Below are 21866 nucleotides of genomic sequence, written 5' to 3' on the forward strand. Positions count from 1 at the left end.
TTTCTCTTTTCTTGTCGCGTGCAAATTTAAAAAAAAAAAAAAAAAAAAAAAGAATTAAATAAATAAATACATCTTTCTTTCTTAAATGTGTTCTTTCTCTCTCTCTGGTGCCAGTAGATGACATAGCAGTTACAGCGTTGGACCACATGGCTGACCCAACATGGCCAGCTGTGGCTTGAGTCCTGGATTCAGTAGCTTGAAACTCACACCAGGTGCATATGTGTACATCCCCAAGATTCTAGGAGAAGAGTGAAGGAGAAGGGATTGTAGTGTGGCCATCCCCACTAGGGGTGATTTCTCACTTTCCCTCTCACTGTCTCTCTCTCTCTGGAGAGCACACACACCCTAAGGCAAAAACCTCTAAAACAAACAAGCAAAAAAAACTTTTCTTTTTTTGGGAACCAGCAGTTAGTGTAATGGCTATGTCGCTGGACTCCCACGTGGTCGACCGCGGTTCGTGTCCCGGACCCGGTGGCTTAAACTCACGCCGGGCGCGTGTGCATGCGTGCCCAAGATCCCGAGAGGAGAATGGAGGAGAAGGGATTGCAGCGTGACCATCCCCCCTGGGGGGTGTCTGGCTATCACTCCTTTGCTGAGGAATAATTTACAAATATTTTCCTCCATTCTAAAGATTGTCTTTTCACTCTAATTATTGTTTCCTTTACTATGAGGAAGTTTTTTTTTTGTTTTTGGAGAAGTTTTCTTTTTGCTATAGGGCATGTGCACTCGCCAGAAAGACAGATAGAGAAAGAAAGTGAGAAATCACCCCCAAGGGAGGATGGGCACGCTGCAATCCCTTCTCCTCCATTCTCCTCTCAGGATCTTGGGCACACATGCACACACGCCCAGCGTGTGTTTAAGCCACTGGGTCCAGGACTCGAACCACGGTCGACCACATGAGAGTCCAGCGACATAGCCATTACGCTAACTGTTGGTCCCCCAAATTTTTCTTTTTCACAAAGTCCTTTCTTTCAAACTTCTCTTAATCCGAAAATGAAGTTTATTCACAAGACAGAAGGGTAGTCCTAGCCAGTGAGATTTTACTTTTTTAAAACTGCTAGGAGGTATGTGTTTTCACCAGAGAGAGGGAAAAAGAGAGACAGAGATGAACAGAGAAAGAGAGGAGAAAAAGGAGGAAAGCACTCCCAATTGTGTGTGGTTGTGCTATAATCCCTTATCCTCAATTTCTCCATCCTGCCAGGATTTGGGGCACACACACATGCACTTAGCATGATTTTTCAAGCCACTAGGGTCAGGATTTGAACTGCAGTCAGCTGTGTGAGACCTGGCTACCTTAACCACTAGGCCCCAGGGCCAGGCCCTAACCAACTAATTTTTAAATAGTAAAAGAGATGATTAATGAATTCTACACTATACATTATCAGTCCTAGTTGACACAGCAATTGTATCCCCATTTACCATACTAGAATTAGGAACTCACATACAAAAAAAGTTTAGAGGCAGAGGTACTCAGGAAGTCTGGCTAGTTCTACCCTAGATTAGTAGCTGTGCTGCCAAGAAGAATGTCATCAAGAAGAAAAAGATTTCTACATAAAATAGGTACACTGAATCTGCACACTGAGAGCTTCTAGGTACTTCTCAAACCACGAATAGGGCCATACGTAGAGTAGTGATTAAGCCTGTGCCTAGAAAGACAGACCCCATGAGGCTAACTACAGTTTGAATTCCAGACCTACTGACTTAAGAAACACGCTGGGTGCATGTGTGTGTATACTCAAAATACGAATGGGCAAGAGAAATGGAAGAAAAAGGATTGCAGTGTGACCACACAATCGGGAGGATTCTTTTTCTCTGTTTTCAGTGGGGACAGGAAACAAAGTGCTAACTAAGTGCATAGGTACACTATACAACAGGTCTCAGTGGTTGAAAGGAAATTAGGCACCCTCAAACAGGGAAAAGATGATGCTAGCTATCCAGATATTCTAAACATGGATTCAATATAATCTAGGTGACCTGCCGTTGGCAGTACTTTATTTGCTCTTATTAATTTTTTTAATATAGATTTTTAGCTATAGGGCATGTGTGCTCACCAGAGACAGAGAAGAAAAATGAGAAAGCACTCCCCAAGGGGGATGGCCATGCTGCAATCCCTTCTCCCCTCTGGCTTTTGGACATGCAGATACCTGCACCTGGCATGTTTTTCAAGCCATTGGGTCAGGGATGCAAACTGTGCAGTCGGTCATGTGGGATTGAATGCCTTAACCACACTACCTGCTGGTCCCCTGTCCCTGCCATTATCCTCTTCAAGCCCTTGGTGTAAAGAGAGGAGGCAGGAAAGGAAGTGGGACTGCATGCACATTACAGTATAACAAAGCCACTTTAAAAATGAGAGCATTATATAAACATGCGGAAAGATTTTTTTCAATATATTGGGCTGTTAGAAAAAGTCATGGCATATTTTTTGTTTTTCTATGCAACAATGTGTCATGACTTTTCCAACAACCCAATATTAAGCTTTAAAAATAGTGCCAAAATTGGGGCTGGCAGGTGGCATTGTGGTTAAGGAAGATGGACTCCCACATGGCCGACTGCGGTTCAAGCCCCAGACCTAGTGGCTTGCTTTTACACTCTCTCTCCCTCTTTCTGTGTCCCTCTCTGGTCAAATTAAAATAAATAAATAAAGTTAAATAAAATAATCCTTAAAATAAACCAAAACAGTGCCAATATATAAAGAACTATCAAAACTCAGTTAGAAAAAAACTCAAAAATAAAAAGACAACCTCATTTAAAAACAAGTACAGGGGTCAGAAGATGTTAATGTACCAAAGTAGTAAGGTGTACCTTTTTGAGTGTCCATTTCTTCCCCTTTTGTTACAGAAAACCTGGAAACTTCCTGATGAGCACGAAACCTACTAGTCCTTAAAATCTTCTCAAGATTTGGTTTAGGCTTGGCAAATCTATTTCTCATTCTCAAATTAGTGGACACTTTAGAAGTTGTACTCCTAGAATTAGAGAGATGGAGAGTGAAGTTTAACAATCAGGAAAGCATTCTCTCTTAGATAGATACAGTTTAGCACTAATCAATGAACATAGCACATATCAGGTGCGACACTGTACAAATACTCATTTAACACTAAAACTACAAAGTGTATTACCAAGTTTACAAGAGGTCTTCAGAATCTGAACCACGTTTGTAAAACAGAGACTACATTGACTTGCATCTATTTTGTTAGAGCTTGAAAGACATAACACTTACTGTTATAATTTTAATAAGCAAGTTATTTAAACTAAAATCAAAACCAACCAGTCTGTACTATAAAGAGTAAGAATTCAGCATTGCCTAATTTACATTTATATTAAGCATTAGTCAAAGCAATTAACCAAATTGATGGAGGGTTTAATTACTTAGTATTAGTTGATTACTAAAACAAACCTGGTTGGTGTAGGGTCCTCTTTCTCCTTTAAACCAATCTCTTCGCCAGTACTTTGTTCCTCCACTACAATCTTGTTTTCTTCCAATGATGCAGGACATGTACTGATGACAGGTGAAGAAAGCTCCTGATGTTCATGAATAATTCTTAGATTAACACTGTCTGTGTTAAAATGAATATGGCTTTTATCCTCTGAATGAACATCAGGAAGAACACACACTCCTACTGTAAGAAAAAAATGGAAAGTTACAATTGACTAAATGTAAGTAAATGTCCAAATAAATTCTTCTTGTGCTAAGTAACCTCTTTAAATGAAGATTTATTTATTTAGGAACCAGCAGATGGCTTAACGGTTATGTTGCTAGACCCCCATGTCATTGACTGCAGTTTGAGTCCCAGACCTGGAGGCTTAAAACTCACGCTGGGCATATGTGCATGTGTGCCCAAAATTCCGAGAAGGGACTGCGGCACGGCCATCCCCTCTGGGGGGTGATTTCTTGCTTTCCGCCTCTATGTCTTTCTCTGTCTTACCTGCAAGTGCACGTACCTTATAGCAAAAATCTCTCTCAAAAAATAAATAAATAAAAATAAAAAAGAATTATTTAATTTTATTCATTAACAAAATGAATAAAATTAAAAATTAATTTTATTAATGAATAAAATTAAATAAATAATACTTTGGGGGCTGCCAGGTGGTGTGGTGATTAAGAGCACTGGATTCCCACATGGACAACTCCACTTTGAGTCCTGGACCTGGCGGCTTGCTTTCTTACTTTCCCTCTCTCGTTCTCTCACTCTGTCCCTCTCTGGTGAAACTTAAATAAATAAATAAATAAATAAATAAATAAATAAATAAATAAATAAATAAATAAATAAATAAATAAATAAATAAATAAATAAATAAATAAATAAATAAATAAATAAATAAATAAATAAATAAATAAATAAATAAATAAATAAATAAATAAATAAATAAATAAATAAATAAATAAATAAATAAATAAATAAATAAAGTAAAAACAAAACCAAAAATTTCTTTCTTTTTATTTATTACTGGTTTTTAGTTTGACCAGTGTGAGAGAAAAAAAGTGAGAAAACAAGTTGCTAGGTCCAGAACTTGAAATGCAGCCAGTCATGTGGGAGTCCAGTGCCCTAACTGTTACTATGTCACTTGTTGGCCCCTGCTAAATAACTTTTTAAAATTTTACTTTTTTATTTAACTTTACTTATTTCCTTTTTTTTTTTTTTGGAGAGGTTTTTGCTATAGGGTGCGTGCGCTTGCCAGACAGAGAGAGACATAGCGACAGAAAGCGAGAAATCACCTCCCAGGGGGGATGGTCACGCCGCAATCCCTTCTCCTCCATTCTCCTCTCAGGATCTTGGGCGGGCAGGCATGCACGCACATGTGCCCGGCGTGAGTTGTAAGCCACCGGGTCTGAGACTCGAACCACGGTCGACTACGTGGGAGTCCAGTGACATAGCCATTACGCTAACTGCTGGTTCCCACTTATTTACTTTTAATTTGACCTGACAGTGAAAGAGAGACAGAGAGAAAGTGAGAAAACAAGCCGCCAGGTCCAGGACTTGAACCATGGTCGGTCATATGGGAGTCTGGTGCCCTTAACCACCACGCTACCTCGTAGCCTGCTAAGTAACTTTTATAAAAGTTTTTTGAGTTCTTTTGTTACTTTCAGTAACTATGGATTTCAAGACAGAACTATATTCATTTAGAATTTTTTTTACTTTTGCTATAGAGTATGTTCACTTACCAGAGAGATAAAGTGAGAAATCATCTCCCTCAGGGGTTTACTACCCTGCAATACTTTCTCTTCTATTTTCCTCTTGGGATTTTTTTTGCAAGCTGCTGGAAGTCTGAAACTCAAACCATGTAGTCAGCTATGTGGGATCCATTGCCTTAACTACCGCACCACAGGCTGGCCCTATTTATAACTTTTTAATTTTAATTTTTTAGAGAATTGTTTTGTTTAACCTTTATTTATTTATTTATTTATTTTAATTTGATCAGAGAGGGACAGAGTTAGAGAGAGAGAGAGAAGAGAGAAAAGGCAAGTTGCCAGGTCCAAGACTCGAACTGAGGTCAGCCATGTGGGAGTCCAGCACCATTAACCACTACGGCACCTGCCAACCCCTATTTATAACTTTTTAAAACCTATTATTTTATGTGGCAGGCTCTACTACAATAGAACAAAGATCAGAAACTTTCCTAATAAATACATGGTGATGAGACTAAATGTCTAACATCTAAAAGGAATGGCAGGCTACTCATCATCACTCAAAACAATTACCAGAAATAAAATAGCATAGCTATCCTCATTAATGAAGCTACAGTTCTTAAGATAATAAAGACCATGGTTTCTAAATTCAGCCTAATACATTAAAAACCTGGGTTTTTAATGGCTCTGTCCAAACTGCAAGAACAATTTACACTAAATTATCTCAATAACTATTATTCTCCTTTCACACTGTATTTGTCAAATAACTATAAAGACCATTCCAAGCAGCAACTGTTTTGCTAAAGACATAAGTGAAAAGTGATCAGTGAGCTCAGTTAATCAGTGGTGTTTATGATCATAAAGGAAGAAAATTCAGTAGATCAACGATTCCACAAATAAAGATTATTCCTCATTATAACCACTGAAGATCCTCTGCCAAGATTTCACCCTTCTGCCCCCCAGATCTAGCCAGGAGCTAGGACAAGCCAATCAGAAGCCATCTATATTTGAATTCTGAGTAGCTCCATTCAGGCATTACGACCACCGAAGACCATCTGCCCAGACTTCACACTCCCGCCCGCTAGATCAAGCCAGGAACCAGGACAAACCAATCAGCAGTCATCTATATTTAAGTTCAGAGTGGCCACATTCAGGGATTATGACCACCCAAGACCCTCTGTCCAGACTTTACCCTCCTGTCTCCCAGATCTACCCAAGAGTCAGGTTGGAGCACCCTACTAATTCTTCTGTCTCTATCTCTAGTTTTAAGTTCTTTTTTCATTTTTAAACTTCTTAGCTCTCTGCCGCTCTTCTGTCTTGCTATTTCTTACATTTTCTCCCTGCCCCCATAGGGCAAGTCAATAATCAGCCATCTATATTTGAGTTCTGTGTGGCCCCACACAGGAATTAAAACCACCAAAGACTCTGCTCAGACTTTACCCTCCTGATCCCCAAATCTAGCCAGGAGCCAGGTTAGAGCACTCTACTTATTCTTCTGTCTCTCTCCATCTCTCCCTATTTTTTTTTTTTAATTTCCAAACTTCTTAGCTTTCTGCCATTTTTTTGTCTTGCTAATCCTTACCTTTCCCACTACTCCCATAGGATAAGCCAATTAGCAGCCATCTATATTTTAGTTCTGAGAGGCCCCATTCATGTGGTGCACTGAAATTTTTTTGACAAAAAGATTTTTCTTTTTTTTATTGTTATTGTTTTTGTCTTTTTTCTCTTCTTTTTTTTTTCTTCCTATTCCTCTTCCTTTCCTTTTTATCTTTCTCACTCTTCTGCTCAGCCTCCACATACTGATTTTCTTAACAGGTCTAAGTGCTCAGTAGCCAAATATCTGAATACTTTTAGGGTCAGATTTATCCTCAATTTCCATTACATCAGCTATGCAAAGGGAGAAAAACGGTACTGTTTAGAGACTGCAGGTCACCTCCTCCTGCACTCCTCTGAATGCCCAAATTTAACTTCATAATCTAGGGAAAAAACGTATAATCCATCATATGATCAGAAACCACCACAGAGGCACAAAAAATATGAAAAACAAAGAAAATATCACTCCTCTAAGGGAAAAGAATAACTCCTCTTCCTCCACAAATACAAGAGAACTCATGGAAATGTCAGATAAAGAATTTAAAATGTTCATAGTGACAAAGCTAACAGAGATGCAAGAGAAGAGAGAGAACGAACTCCAGAAGATGCAGGAAAAGAGGGAACCAGCAGTTAGCGTAATGGCTATGTCGCTGGATTCCCACGTAGTCGACCACGGTTCGTGTCCCGGACCCGGTGGCTTAAAACTCACGCCGGGCGCGTGTGCATGCGTGCCCAAGATCCCGAGAGGAGAATGGAGGAGAAGGGATTGCGGCGTGACCATCCCCCCTGGGGGGTGATTTCTCGCTTTCTGTCTCTATGTCTCTCTCTGTCTGTCTGGCGAGCGCACGCGCCCTACAGTGAACTCAAAAAAAAAAAAAAAGAGAAGATGCAGGAGAAGAGAGACATCAAGTTACAGGAGGTGAGGAAATTCTTGCACAATCTGAAAGAGGAGATACAAATCATTAAAAGAATCAAACTGAACTGTTACAGATGAAGGCTGTAATACAGGAAATCAAAACTTCCCTTGAAAATATCAGAAGCATATTAAATTACACAGAATATAGATTTTCAGATGTAGAAGATAGATGGGACCAGCAGTTGGCGTAATGGCTGTGTTGCTGGACTCCCATGTAGTTGACCGCAGTTCCAGTCCCAGACCCGGTGGCTTAAACTCACACCGGGTATGTGTGTGTGTGTGTGTGCGTGCCCAAGATCCCAAAAGGAGAATTGAGGAGAAGGGATTGTGGGTGTGGCCATCACCCCTGGGGGGTGATTTCTCACTTTCTGTCTCTTTGTCTCTCTCTGGCTTTATGGTGAGCGCACACACTATAACAAAAAAAAAAAAGCAACATGAAACAAAAAAACTATGCAAAATAAAAATGATACAGAAGATAGAACCTCTGACCTAGAAAAATTCACCAAAAAGAATGAGAAAATAACTCCCAAAAATGAGAATAACATACAAGTAATACTAGGTACCATTAAACACCCAAACATCTAGATCATCGGTATCCCAGAAGGTGAAGAAACTAATAAGGGCATTGATCATCTATTCCATGAAATGCTGGAAAAAAATTTTCCAAACCTAAGAGGCACTCAAATATCCAGACCCAAGAAAGGACCCCACATAGAATCAACCCAAGAAGATCTTCTCCAAGGCACATCATAACCAGATTGACCAAAGTCACAGACAGAGACAAGATACTAAATTTAGCGAGAGAAGTCAAGTTGCTTTCAAAAGCTATCTCATCAGGCTAACATCAGACTTCTTATCAGAAACGATGCGAGCAAGGAAAGAATGAGAACATATATTCAAAGTGTTAAGTGAAAAAAATTTCATCCAAGAATACTATCCCAGCAAGATTATCTTTCATGTGGAAAAAAAGACAAAAACATTCTCAGATAAACAAAACCTGGGAGAATTTATCAACACCAGACCAGCTCTCCAAGAAGGGCTTGAAGGGAGCGCTATACCAGGAAAACTAAAGTTGGACACACACAAATAAGAGTGCAAAAAACAACCAAGAGAATGGCCAGCCTAATGGTAGGGTCAAGTCCATAGTTGAATGTTAACTTCTAGAGTTTAAATAGGAAGATTAGACCCCAGTAACACTGCAAATTCAATAGAAAAGAGATTAATTACATGAGTCTGAACTAGTGAAATATAATTTTTTTACTGTAGACTAGAACATTACTGATTTTCTTCAATGTTTTGATTTCCATGTTTAAGGATTTTTGTCCTTTCTTGAACTGTTGATATGTTCATCTACTTACTATTTTAACTGAACCCTAATCTTTTTCCTGGCTTTAAGTTTTAAGCAGATTTCTCTTAATACTTTTTTTTTATTTTGATCTATTAAAACTAAGTCTGTATTCCTTAAAATTAAAAAATGCATTAAAAAATTCCTGTTAATACCTATTTAATTACTACCTATTTAATTACTATAGTAAGCTAGATAGCCCCAGTGAGGTGCTACTTTATATTATGTTCACTTTACTCACTGAGGTTTACGCCTAGTCAGACATGCCCTCATAAATATGTATATATCAGCTGTGCTTGGTATCTAAAGATTTTAAATTAATTAAGATCTTTAGTGAATCAATAAAAAGTGGAAAAAATTGGCATGGGAAACAACTGTATATACCAGAAACTGTGGGAGAAGGGGGTGAACTGGCAGAGGGTGAGAGGTAGGAAATCAAGGGGGAAAAAAATAAAAAGCAAAACATGAAACAACAAATAGAAAAGTATTAGAACCAGCAGTTAGCGTAATGGCTATGTTGCTGGACTCCCATGTAGTCGATTGTGGTTTGAGTCCCAGACCTGGTGCCTTAAACTCACGCCACACGCATGTGCGTGAGTGCCCAAGATTCCAAGAGGAGAATGGAGGAGAAGGAATTGCAGCAGGTGATTTCTCGCTTTCTATCTCTCTGTTTTTCTGACGAGTGCATGTACCCTGAAGCAAAAAAAAATCTCACTCAAAAAAAAAAAAAAAAAAAGAGAAAGAAACAGAAAAGTATTTGTTAATAGTAACATGTTTGGTAATATCCTTGATTAAGCCAATATACAATGTATTCTGGATGGAAAAAAATCTCACTTTGTGTATTACACTGATGTATAGTGAATGACTGTAAATAAATAAATAATTTAAAATTTTAATAAGGCACAAATTATTCTTTTTAATATTTAAATTTTTTTTGGGGGGGAGAGGTTTTTCGCTATAGGGCGCGTGCACTCGCCAGACAGACAGAGAGAGAGAGACATAGAGACAAAAAGCGAGAAATCACCTCCCAAGGGGGATGGTCACGCCGCAATCCCTTCTCCTCCATTCTCCTCTCGGGATCTTGGGCATGCATGCACACGCGCCCGGCGTGAATTTTAAGCTACCGGGCCTGGGACGCGAACTACGGTCGACTACGTAGGAGTCCAGCGACATAGCCATTGCACTAACTGCTGGTTCCCAATATTTAAATTTTTAAAAATTTTTGGAAAAGAGCACCTGTACACTCCAGAAACACAGAGAGAGGGAGAGAGGGAGAGACAGAAAGTATCCCCCCAACAGGGCATGGTCAAGATGCAATCCCTTCTCTTCCACTGCTCCATTCTGTCAGGATTTGGGGCACATATGCCCACATGCAAAGCATGTTTTCTAAGGCACTAGGACTAGAATTCAAACTGCACATTTGGCCATGTGGGATCTGGATCACTAGGCCATGGGCTGGCTCCAAATTCTTCTTCTTTTTTTTTTAAGAATTATGTGGGGATCAGCAGTTAGAGTAATGGCTATGTCGCTGGACTCCCATGTAGTCAACCATGGTTTGAGTCCTGGACCTGGTGGCTTAAACTCATGCTGGGTGCGTGAGTGTGTATACCCAAGATCCCGAGAGGAAAATGGAGGAGAAGGGATTACAGTGTGGCCATCCCCCACCCAGGAAGTGATTTCTTGCTTTCTGTCTCTCTATCTCTCTGTCTGTCTTTCTGGCGAGCGCATGGGCCCTATAGCAAAAGCTTCTCCAAAAAATAAATAAATAAATAAATAAAAATTTAAAATTACTTTAATTTTTATAATTATTATTATTCTTCAGAGAGAATAATAATTTGTCCAGAGAGAGACAGAGAGAGAAAAGGAGAGTGAGAAAGCAAGCCACCAGGTCCAGGACTCGAACCATGGTCAGCTACATGGGAGTCCAGCGCCTTAACCACTGTGCCACCTGCTGCCCCTCCCCTAAATTATTCTTAATAAACCAAGAGCACTGTCTAAAATTGGTTGCCACCATTCCTAAAGGGGCAAAGTAAAATAATGAATGGATCAATAACCACATATTACCTTTTCTAGAAACCAACAAAATGTGATGACAAAACAACTTCAAATGTACAATGCTTGCTTCTTAAATATGGGCATAGCTCCTTTAAAGTTAAATTTAAATTCTCCTCTTTTGGGTAGGACTTATTTTCCATTCTTACCATCACCCCGTTCAGCGCTGATCTCAGACTGCAATACTAGGTCTCCCATTGTAATTAAAGTTATGGCAGCTTCAGTGCTTCCATCATTGGTGCCTTGCAAGAAAACAACATTGAAACAAAAGAATGAAATCTGGACATTTGGTTACTTAAAAAAGATGTTTAATTCAGTTTTATGTTCTAGTAACAGTTTATGTTCTAGTAACAGTTCTGTACTGCAATTCCATTAGTAGGGTAGTACTTTGTTTAGATTATATACTAAGAATAAAGAAATCAACTTTTAGCTTTTACTCACTGAAAATGCTTTCCTCCCCATTAAATAATACCTTTGCAGAAAATGTCTCAGCTGTACAGATCCAGAGGAAATGTTCAAAAAGTATTTTTTTATTAAACATTTAACTCTTAACTTCTAAAAGTAGCATTCCAAGAATCCTAGTTTCTCATAGAGATAATATTTTCAATAGCTGGATCTTTATGTTCAACTCTATAATAAACTGACCCATTTATTAACTATCACCACTATTAAATCACCATGATAGTATTAACCACATAGTTTCAACAGTTTCTTTGTTAAATTACCTGGTTCATCTTGGATATGTTCACCTGTGGTCACTCCCTAAAAAAAGGGAAGAGATAAGTAACATCTTAGGTATTTCCCTAAACACATTTTCTGTTTCTCAAGAAACACTGCATTTTACAGGCCTTTCTATAGTCTTAGTTATAACAGTGGAAACTAGGATTTTTTGCTTAATTTATAATCATAAAATTTCATAAACAAAAACAGAAATAACTTAAATGCCAAACTATTTTGTCTGTTGCTCCTGATTTTACCTTTTCTTAAATCAAATGCAAATTTTAACTCCGATCATATTGCTAGGTATAGTTACCACTTTTTTTCAAGTTTCTTTCTTTCATGAAACAGAGATAGAGAAAGAGAGAAGGACTGGCACCATCAACAGAATTCTCATAGGCTGTAATCTGCCCTTGAGCCAGCCAGGATCACAGGTGTGTACCTGGCAAGTACAAGTCAACCCAGGAACTGAAACATGATCTTCCATGTAGGAAGTATTCAATAGAATACTAGCATACTGAATCCAACAACATATAAAAATTACAGGGCTAGGCAGAGGTACAGCAGTACACACTGGACCCACATGGGAAAGGTTTGTAACCTGGAGCCTCCCTGAGCACATTTTGAGCATGCTCATCTGCCCATGATCCAGGTTCGCTTCCACTGAAGGTAGATGAGCACAAAGACTTGACTAAGATGTCTGCCTCTGTTCTTCCTCTCTCAGTAGATATTAAATAAACTATAAAAAAAAAAGTTATATATTGGGGTCAGCAGGTGGCATAAGAGTTAAGGCGCTGGACTCCCACATGGCTGACCACAGTTCAAGATCTAGAACCAGCAGCTTGAAACTCATGCCAGGTCCATGTGTGCCCAAAATCCTGAGAGGAGAATGAGGAGAAGGGGTTACAGCATGGTCACCCCCTACAGCGAGTGAGTTCTCACTTTCTGTCACTCTCTCCAGTGAGAGCACACACCCTATAGCAAAAATCTAAAAAAAAAAAAAAAAAAAAAAAAAAAAGACATAGCATGATCAAGTAGGATTTACCCAAGGGATGCAAGGTTGGTTTAACATCCAATAATAATAATAATAATAAAAAACAATGTATTAACAACTTATAAATATGACTTAAAAAACAAAAATAATTTAAACAGATGCAGAAAAAGCATTTGACAAATTCCAACACCCTTTTCATGATAAAAACTCTCTACGAACTAAGATTAGAAGGGAACTCCTTAACCTGACACAAGATGTATATAAAGCCCACAGCTAGTATCATAATTAATAATGAAAGACTAATTGCTTTTACCCTAAGACCAGGAAAAAGTCAAGAATGTCCATTCTTACCACTTTGGTTAAACACTGAACAGAGGTTCTAACCAGGGCAAATAAATAAGACAAAGAAATAAAATGTATTCAGATGGAAAGGTGTCATAGGTTGAATTAATTTATTTGATTGTGTGTTTGCTGTTTGTCAAAGGGTGTGTGCATTCGCCAGAGAGACAAGACAGGCGGGAAAAGGGAAAAGGACAGGGAGAAAAGTAGCTCCCAACTGGGCATCGTCAGCAACACTCACTTCTCCATCTTGATAGGATTTGGAGCACATATGCACATGTATCCAGCACATTTTGTAAGTCACTGGGGTTGGGGATTCAAACTGCATTTGGCCATATGGGATCTGGCTTCCTTAGAGCTCATCAAAATTTGTGTTGTCTTTTTTTTTTTTTTTTTTTTAATTTGCTATAGGGTACATGTGTTTGCCAGCAAGAAATAGTGAGGGGGGAGAAGGAAAGAGAAAGAAAAAGTGAGATAGCACGCCCCTAGGAAGGTGCCTACACCACAATCCCTTCCACTTTCCTCTTGGGATTTTTGGTATGTATGCACATGCACCAGGTGTGTTTTCAAACTGCTGAGGCCAGGGCTCAAACCACACAGTCAGCCATGTAGGATCCAGACATCTTAAACCCATGTGGGATCCAGATATCTTAACTACTATTCCACTGGCTTGGCCACAGATTTCTGTGATTTTAAGCCACCCAATGTGGGTGTACTTTGTTACAGCTGACCTGGGAAATGAAGACAGAAAGTTCTGAAGAAATAAAATTATCCCTATTTGCAGATGATACAATCTTATATGTAGAATTTCCTAAGGAATCTACTAAAAACTACTATTGGGTTGTCAGAAAAGTCATGACCTATTTTCTCTACGCAAAAATGTGTCATGACTTTTCCAACAACCCAACAGAACTAATAAAGTGAGTTCAGCAAAGTTGTAAGACTAATATATAAAACCAATTGTATTTCTATACACTAACAATGAACAATCCAAAAATGAAATTAAGAAACCTATCCACAATAGTGACAAAAATAACATACTTGGAAATATATTTAACAAAGTACAAAGCTTTGACTCTAAAACGTGCAAAACACGGTTGAAAGAAAGCAAAGATCTATCAATAAATAAATGGTAAAACATCCTATTGTTCATGGACTGAAAGTCTCAACATTGCTAACACTGTAATACCATCCAAACTGATCTACAGATCCAATGCAATTCCAATTAGAGTACCAGGTAACTTCTTTATAGAAACTGACAAGTTGGTTTTAAAATTCACACGGAATTGAGAGACACACAATAGCCAAAACAGTCCTGATAAAAAATAAGTAGGACAACTCATACTTCTAAAATCTAAAACTTACTACAAAAGATAGTAATAAAGCATCATGAGAATAAGGATACACATATACATTAATGGTACAGAACTGAGAGTCCAGAAAGTTATATATTTATAATCAACTAATTTTCTAAAAGAGTTCTAAACCATTCAAAGGAGAAGAAACAAATCTTTTCAAACAAATGGAGGCAGGACAACTGAAAAGCCACAGTAATGAAGTTGAACCAAAAGGTATCATCATACATAAAACTACTCAAAATAGATTAAACACTTAAAACATAAGAGTGGGAGGCACTGTGGTCCTTTGTGGAGGACCACAGCCCTAACTCAAGATAATAAGAAAAACACAGTTGGCAGATTCACACATCCCAATTTCAAAAGCTACAGCTGTCAAGACAGCATGGCACCAGCATATGGACAAACATACAGATCAATAGACTAGAACTGAAAGTTGAAAAATGAACCCTTTCGATTATGATAAATTGATTTTCAAAAAGAGTACCAAAATTATTCAGTAGGGGAAGAATAATCTTTTCAACAAGTGATGCTAGACAACTGGATATCCTTGTGGAAAAGAATGTGCTTAGAACCTTACCTCATTATCATATACAAAAACTAACTCAAAATGGATGAAAGACCTAAGAAGAAAACATATACCTCATTACCTCAAATTAAGCGAAAATTTATTATGACACCATGAAAGCACAAGCAAAACAGAACAAACGTATTCGGTTGTCAGAAAAGTCATGATGCATTTTTGCACTGAAAAACATAGAAAAGTGCATCATGACTTTTCTGACAACTCAACAGATAAACTGGACATTGTTAAGATGAAAAACTTTTTGTCTTCCAAAGATACTGTCATGAAAATGGAAAGAGTTGCCTAGCCATGGTGGTAAGTGCTGCTAAGCCACTGTACCATACAGGCTGGGATCACCTGGGATACCCAGGTTTGACTCCCGGTCCAACCTAAAGGCCAGAGACAGTGGTATATAACTGTAATCTTAGGAATCTAGGAGGCTGAAGTAGGAGGACCACAAGCTTAAGGCTGACTTGGGCAACACAGTGAGACCCTATCTAAACAAGAGCCAGGTGTGGTGGCACGCACCTGTAGTACCAGCTGGGAGGCTGAGGCAGAAGGATCGCAACAGTGAGACCCTGTCAAAAATGAAAAAAAGGAAAAAAGTGGAAAGGCAACCCACAGAATAGGAGAGAATTTTGCAAATTAAATATCTGATGAAAGATTTATATCTATTACACATAAAGAATGCTTACAAGTCAATCATAAAAAGGCAAATAATGGGACCAGCAGTTAGCATAATGGCTATGTCGCCAGACTCCCACGTAGTCGACTGTGGTTCGAGTCCCGGACCCAGGGGCTTAAACTCACACCGGGCGCGTGTGTGTGCGTGCCCAAGATCCCGAGAGGAGAATGGAGGAGAAGGGATTATGGCATGGCCATACCCCCTGGGGGGTGATTTCTCACTTTCTGTCTCTCTGTCTCTCTCTCTCTGGCGAGCACACGTGCCCTATAGCAATAGCAAAAAAAAAAAAAAAAAAAAGGCAAATAATTCAATTTAAAAATGTGCAGAGGAGTTGAGTAAACATTTCCTGAAAAATGTATTAGTGGTCAATAAGAACGTAAAAGATGTTCAATTTCATTAGCCATAAGAAATGCAAATCAAAACTAAAAGATACTACTTCACAAACAAGAGGATGGCTATAGTAAAAAAATTATAAATGCTGGTGAGGATGTTGAGATATTGGAACTTTCAAATGCTACTGGTGTAAAAGTAAAATTGTGTAGCTGCTTTGGAAACTAGTCTGGCAGTGCCTCAAAAGGTCAAACATAGAAATATTATATGACCCAAAAATTCTACCCTGGGTGTATTCTCAAGAAAAATAAAAAAGTATGTAAAAACTTGTGCACAAATTTTCATAAAGCATTATTTAAAATTTATAAGAAGTGGAAATTGCCCAAATGTCCCTCAAATTATGAATGAAAAAATGAAAAGTGACTTTTATATTTTTTAAAAGGTAAAAACATAAAACTTTTAGGAAAAAAAAATAAGGGTAACTACAGAATTCTGAATTTGGCAAAGAACTCTTAGATATGACACCAAAAGCTGGAGCAACAACAACAAAAAATAAACAAATCTGACTCATCAAAATAAAACAATCAGGAAAGTGAAAAGACAACCCATAGAATGGGAGAAAATATTTGTAAATCATGTAACTGATAAGGACTTGTATCCAGATTATATAAAGAACTGTTATATCTCAAATATAAAAAAACAAATAACCCTATTATTTTTTAAATGGGCAAAAGATCTGAATAAAACATTTTTTAAAATGGCCAAAAGGCACATGAAAGATGCTCCACATCAATCATCAACAGAAATGCAAATTAAAATTAAAACCATGAGATCCCACTTTATACTCACTAGAAAAGTTATATTTAAAAACTAAAGTAACAAGTATTGGCAAGCATGTAGAATAAACAGGGACTCTCACACAAGCTAATTGGCATGTAAGACAGTGTAGCTGTTCTGGAGAAGTTTGCCAATTCCTCAAATGATTAAACACAGAGTTATCGGGAACCAGCAGTTAGCGTAATGGCTATGTCGCTGGATTCTCACGTAGTCAACGGTGGTTCGCGTCCCGGACCCGGTGGCTTAAAACTCACGCCGGGTGCGTGTGTGTACGTGCCCAAGATCCCAAGAGGAGAATGGAGGAGAAGGGATTGTGGCGTGGTCTTCCCCTCTGGAGGGTGATTTCTCGCTTTCTCTGTCTCTCTCTGTCTGGCGAGCGCACACACCCTGTAGCGAAAACCTCTCCAAAAAGAAAAAAAAAACCACAGAGTTATCATATGACCTAGCAATTATACTCCTAGGAAGATACCCAAGAGAAATGAAAACATATGTCTCTATGAACACCTGTACAGGAATGTTTATAGCAGCAGTATTTCTAATAGACAAAAGACAAAAACAATCTAAATGTCTATGAGTGGGTATATGGATTAAAAAAATGTAGTATATCCACATAAAATATTATTTGACTGAAAAACGGAATAAAGTATTGGTACATGCGACAAAGTGAGCGAATATGTAAAATATTAGAGGGCCAGCAGGGGGTATGGTGGGTAAGGATGCTGGGACTCCCACATAGCTAACCGTGGTTTGAGTCCCAGACCTGGCAACTTGCTTTCTCACTTTCCTCTCTCTCTCTCATTCTGTGCCTCTCTGGTCAAATTTCAATAAACAAATAAATAAATAAGATTCAATAAAATAATTTAAAAATAAAAATATTAGGATAAGTAAAAAAAACCCAGATACAAAAGACCATTTTTTTATTATTGAGTTGTCAGGAAAGTCATGACACATTTTGGCATAGAAAACTACAACATAACTTTCCTGACAACCTGACATTTAATTTCCATGAAATGTGAAAAATAAGCAAATATATCCAGGCAAAAAATAGATTATTGTTTCCCTAGGCCAGAAGAGCACTGAAAGAAATGAGGACTCTAAGGGTTTCTGTCTGAAGTGATGAAAATGTTCTAAAATAGACAGTGGTGATGTCTGCACAACTCTATGTATGTGAATATGTAATTGAGCTAAAATGGTTCTGGCTGAGTTGAATTTTTACCTGGGACAGTCATTCAGACCCCCTAACTGAAATAATTTGCTTTCTTGCCCTTCATAGTAAGGAGGCTAACAGCCTTTGATCTTCTAGCCCTGAAGATTTATATCTTCCTATCAATCTTTGCTCTATTATTTACCTCCTTTACTTTAGGTACCAGCTTATAGTGAGGAGAGGTAGTAATCTGCAGCTGTGTAGTGAGAATCAACCTCCACTGAATTTATCTCCTGTTTTGTAATGTACAGTAGAGATAGTAAACTTATATCAAAATCAGTATGAAATTGTTTGTCTGCTTTGTTTTTTGGTCTTAGAACACACAATCGAACACTATGAATATACTATAAGCCACTGACGTGTACACTTTAAATGGATGAATGGTACAATATGTGAATTATGTTTCGGTGAATTTTTTAAAGGATTTATTTAATTTTATTTATTATTATTATTATTTTAATTTGCTATAGGCCATGTGCACCCACCAGAGAGAGAGAGAGAAAATGAGAAAGCAAGCCACTAGGTTCAGGACTCGAACCATGGTCTGCCACACGGGAGTCCAGTGCTTCAAGTACCATACCACCAGTTGGCCTCTGAATCTGTCTTTTCTTTTCTTTTTTTTTCCCAGAGAATTTTTTTTCCTACAGGGTGTGTGTGCTCACCAGAGAGACAAAGACAGAGAAACATCCCCAGAGGGTTATGGACATGCCACAATCCCTTCTCCTCCATTCCGCCTTCAGGATCTTTTTTTTTTTTTGGAGAGGTTTTTTGCTGTAGGGTGTGTGCGCTCACCAGAGAGAGAGAGACAGAGAGATAGAAAGTGAGAAATCACTCCCGGGGGGATGGCCATGCCACAATCCCTTCTCCTCTCGGGATCTTGGGCATGCACGCACACACACCTGGCATGAGTTTAAGCCATCGGGTCCGGGACTTGAACTGTGGTCGAATACATGGGAGTTCAACAATATAGCCATTATGCTAACTGCTGGTCCCCCTGCCCGACACACACCTGTCAGGTCCGGGACTCAAACCACGGTCAAGTACACGGTAGTCCAGCAATATAACTGTTATGCCATCTGCTGGTCCCTGAATCTGTTTTTTTTTTTTAAAGTTACAATTCTGGACCAGCAGATGGTATATAGTGGTTATGCTGCTGGATTCCCATGTGGTCAACTGTGGTTTGAATCCAGACTTGATGGCCTGAAAATCATGCTGGGTACGTGTGCATGCTTGACCAAGATCCCGAGAGGATCATGGAGAAGGGATTATAGTGTGGCCGTCCCCCTGTGCGTGTGTGTGTGTGTGTGCGTGTGTGTGTGTGTGTGTGTGTGTGTGTGTGGTGGGGAGGGGGGGTAATTTCTTATTTGCCCTCTCACTGTGTCTATGTCTGTCCCCCTGCGCAAGTGTGTGCACCCTGAGGTCAAAATCTCTTAAAAAAAAAAAAAAAGGACAATTTCAGGACCAGCTCCATGGCCTGGTGGTTAAGGCAGTCAATATTCCGCATGACCAACCATGCCATGCACTCAGCAGTTTGAGAAACATCAGCTATATGCGTGCTCATGTGTATTTACCCAAAATCCCCAAAGGGAGAAATGGAGAAATGCAGCATAACATGGGGGAGAGTGGGTGCTTTCTCCTCTTTTATACCTCTGTCTGTCTCTGGTGAATGCCCTCTAGCCAAAAAAAAAAAAAAATAGAAAAGTTAAAATTCCAGTCTTCACTTGTAAAAACGAGTACCTAAAATAGAATAGCAGAAAAGAAAATACAACTAAATATATCTTAAATATTTTACATTCGTAGATTTAGTGCAATAGAATTTATTTCATTCATGAGAGAGACAGAGACAGAGATAGGCACTTCCAATCGAGTCTTCACATAATGATGGCCCCCACCAGTTCTGCAGCCAGCCATGATCGTAGGTTGGTGTGTTTAGGTTACTCTGGGATGCGAACCCAGAGCTTTCCCATATGGTCTCCAGTATCACTCAGGGGCAACTGCACTGCCCACACCACTGCAGCTAGGCCAATGCAACAATTCTAATGTAAAAATATAGAAGGATATTAAGAGCTCCGCCTCTTCACACACATACACAATCAATGATTTCTAAGTCAATATAAGAATCTTGGATTATTCACTAATATTTACTATTTATACTAACAGCTCCCTACTGAGAGAAATGAGCGAAGAATTGGTGTAAACCTAAAGCTATAAAAATAAACCTCTAGTCTTTTGAAAGTAAACAAAGAGTAAAAGGCATATTAAAAACATTAAAATGGATGCTTACAAATGATGCATTCAAATTTTCTTCTTGTTTCATTTCCTGAGTAGTCACATCTGTGTTTGAAAGCTGATATTCATCAATAGCTATGCATTCTACATCTGGGACATTCACAGTTATTTCAAGCTGTCAAAATAAAGTTTTATTATTTCATTTTGGTACACAAAGAAAAAAATATATAATTTTCCAAATGAATAAAATGAAAAAATAAATAATTCATACTATTTATGATTAAAATACTGAAATACAGTAATTCTTTTTTTAAAGTATTATTTTATTTAACTTTATTTATTATTCATTTTAATTTGACCAGAGAGGAACAGAGTGAGAGAGAGAGAAAGTAAGAAACCAAGCCACCAGTTTCGGGACTCAAACAGTGGTTGCAATGTGGGAGTCCAGCACCCTTCACCACCATGCCACCTGCTGGCCCCAAAATACAATAACTTAAACTTAAACTGACATAAACTTGGCAACAGTAAAACATTCATGGTTTTTGGGGAGTCTGTGCTGATAACCAGTTAAGCAAAATTCCTAAGGTTAATCTTCGTGCCTGGTATTTCACTTTTCCTACTTACCCCTAACTTTTCTCTTTACTCAGTTAACATTTATGGAATGCTTTATAAAAACTAGAGGGCTATAGGTACAGGGATACAAAATAAAATAAGACAAATTTGGTTCCTATCCCAGTGAACATACAATCTAAGAGAAATAGACGTGCAATCAACTAACTATACACTGTCATAAATGCTCTAATAGAGATGAATTGAAAGTGCTTTAAAACATCATTTCACATACACTCCTCCGACTGTTCTCTCCCACAACCCCAAAACCACCATGGATTCTTTATTTTATTTTATTTTTTGGAGAGATTTTCGCTATAGGGCACGTGCGCTCGCCAGACAGACAGAGAGAGACATTAGAGACAGAAAGTGAGAAATCACCCCCCAGGGAGGATGGTCATGCCGTAATCCCTTCTCCTCCATTCTCCTCTCAGGATCTTGGGCACGTACGCACACGCGCCCGGCGTGAGTTTTAAGCCACCGGGTCCAGGACGCGAACCACTGTCAACTACGTGAGTATCCAGTGACATACCCACAACGCCAACTGCTGGTTCCCACCATGGATTCTTGATACACATGGGAACAGTCATATAAAATAATGGACCCACTCCCATTTACTCTTCATTTGGCAGTCCTATTAGTCAAAGGGCCCTATAATCTAAGACCTAAAAAGATGTTGATTTATCTCCTAGAATACATACAATTCACGGGGACCAGCAGTTGGTGTAATGGCTATGTCACTGGACTCCCATGTAGTCAACTGCAGTTCAAGTCCCAGACCTGGTGGGTGGGTTAAACTCACACCTGGCAGGTGTGTGTGCTTGTCCAAGATCCCATGAGGCGAATGGAGGAGAAGGGTTGTGGTGTAGCCATCCTCCCGGGAGGGAGATTTCTCACTTTCTGTGTCTCTGTTTCTCTCTGTCTTTCTGGCTAGTGCACACACACACTATAGCAAAAACCTCTCAAAAAAA

At 38.7% G+C, this 21866-nt stretch overlaps 1 protein-coding gene across 6 annotated transcripts in view; it reads right to left on the minus strand.

Moving 5' to 3' along the window:
- The window catches only part of BDP1 (BDP1 general transcription factor IIIB subunit), a 128934-nt gene that overhangs the window by 23641 nt on the left and 83427 nt on the right, over positions 1-21866 (minus strand). For 5 of the 6 annotated variants that reach the window (XM_006169506.3, XM_006169507.3, XM_006169504.3 and 2 more), the window contains 5 exons: positions 20342-20461; positions 11757-11793; positions 11181-11273; positions 3395-3617; positions 2803-2963 (listed from right to left, as the gene is read on the minus strand). In XM_006169506.3, the coding sequence (XP_006169568.1) occupies positions 2803-2963; positions 3395-3617; positions 11181-11273; positions 11757-11793; positions 20342-20461 (634 nt within the window). The remainder of the gene's footprint in view (positions 1-2802; positions 2964-3394; positions 3618-11180; positions 11274-11756; positions 11794-20341; positions 20462-21866) is intronic. The other variant, XM_014584556.2, reaches the window with a different exon arrangement.

This window comes from Tupaia chinensis, unplaced genomic scaffold, assembly GCF_000334495.1.
Source record: "Tupaia chinensis unplaced genomic scaffold, TupChi_1.0 Scaffold147123_1, whole genome shotgun sequence".
Classification (NCBI taxonomy): domain Eukaryota; kingdom Metazoa; phylum Chordata; class Mammalia; order Scandentia; family Tupaiidae; genus Tupaia; species Tupaia belangeri.